The following is a 1,479-nucleotide window of genomic DNA, read 5'->3' as shown; positions in this document are numbered from 1 at the left end:
CAAACAGAGCCTATCCTTAGGTCCCTGGAATCCGAATGAGAATGCTATCCCTTTAAAATCCAAAATGGTTGCCACTTGTAGAGATTCAAAATGGCTGCACCCTTGGTCACTTTAAATATCTAAAATGGCTACCACGTGTAACCAGTCAAAATAGCTGCACCCTCTTGACAGTGGAAAATCAACAGCTTAGGTTGTCTCTCTCCTTCCTAGTCCTAGGCCACCAGCACAGTCATCCCTGCAGCCCTTGGTGAGCAGGGCTGATCTCTTTAGGTCAATTTTTAGATCCTAACACCACTTGGAAATATTCAGGTTGTTGATCCCATCACAGTAGCTGACAGTCTGAAGCTCTGGCCATCTCTGTACTCATTGTTTTCATTCAGGTTTTTCCACTAGTTGGTGCTTAATCCACTTCTGTATAGTTCCTTTAACACTCAGGGCCCCAGCAATACCTTCTGTATCTCTATCAATTGTTTTTTCTTTTCTTTGTGGAGACAGTCTGTGTTACTTGTCTGCCTATTCCTCTGTCTTACCGGAAGTCGAACAAACAGGGTATTGGGAAACCTTCTAGTGGAAGAATATGATTAAGAAACCAAGGTGATGGAAAGATCAGTGTGTAACTGGAAACCAAACTCACTGCCATTGAGTCGATTCCAACTCATAGCAACCCCCATTTGGTTTCCAAGGCTATATAAATCTTTATGGAAGCAGACTGCCTCATTTTTCTTCCATAGAGCATCTGTTGGGTTTGAACTACCAAACTTTCGGTTAGTAGCCAAATGCATGATCAGTATACCACCAAAGCTCCTTAGATAGATGTTTACTCATTGCTATTTTGGTGGCTGTTCCTGGATCCTTTCAGTAGACAGAGGAAGGAAGTATGTGTGTGTCTGTGTATGTTGTGTCTAAACACACATTTTGCATCTATGTTTATTTATGTATATGTCTATCTGTATATGTCGAATGCCATGAATTAATATCGGTACACTGGTTATAATCCAACTATTTCGGATTCATTTTAGTTTTCTCTGATAATGAGAAACTTGGCTCTTTTTGTTTTTATTTGTATCTGTTATCATGAATTCTTTTAGAAGATCTTGGTCTCCATATGTAAACAGTCTCTTACCTCTGACCTTTGCAGAGATTCTCTTTCAGCTCCACTCAGATTCCGATATTCCATGCCAGCTTGTTCCTGCATGGGGATATGCTGTCTCTTTGATTCAGATGTTGACATTTTATTATAGGATTCAGGCACAAATACTAATGATTCAATGTGCTATTCTTTAAAAAAAAATTTTTTTCAAGCCCTAGACGCACGCCTCGAAGTTGGACTTGAACAGCAAGCAGAACTTATGTTGAAAATGATGTCTACCCTGGAAGCAGATTCTATTTTGCAGGCATTAACAAATACATCTCCTGCATGTAAGTAAAATAACCATTTTTAGAGTATTGCAGTGAATGATTTATTATTTGTATTTAAAT

The 1,479-nt window shown here is 39.1% G+C and overlaps 1 protein-coding gene across 1 annotated transcript in view; it reads left to right on the top strand.

The window, feature by feature from the left end:
- The window catches only part of BIRC6 (baculoviral IAP repeat containing 6), a 366,321-nt gene that overhangs the window by 173,018 nt on the left and 191,824 nt on the right, over positions 1 to 1,479 (top strand). The window contains exon 40 of the mRNA XM_042780685.1: positions 1,303 to 1,419. Coding sequence (XP_042636619.1) covers positions 1,303 to 1,419 — 117 coding nt within the window. The remainder of the gene's footprint in view (positions 1 to 1,302; positions 1,420 to 1,479) is intronic.

Source organism: Orycteropus afer, unplaced genomic scaffold (assembly GCF_000298275.1).
Source record: "Orycteropus afer afer isolate SDZICR_OR568_19922 unplaced genomic scaffold, OryAfe1.0 scaffold00054, whole genome shotgun sequence".
NCBI classification, from domain to species: domain Eukaryota; kingdom Metazoa; phylum Chordata; class Mammalia; order Tubulidentata; family Orycteropodidae; genus Orycteropus; species Orycteropus afer.
This window is presented reverse-complemented; position numbering and strand designations above follow the sequence as displayed.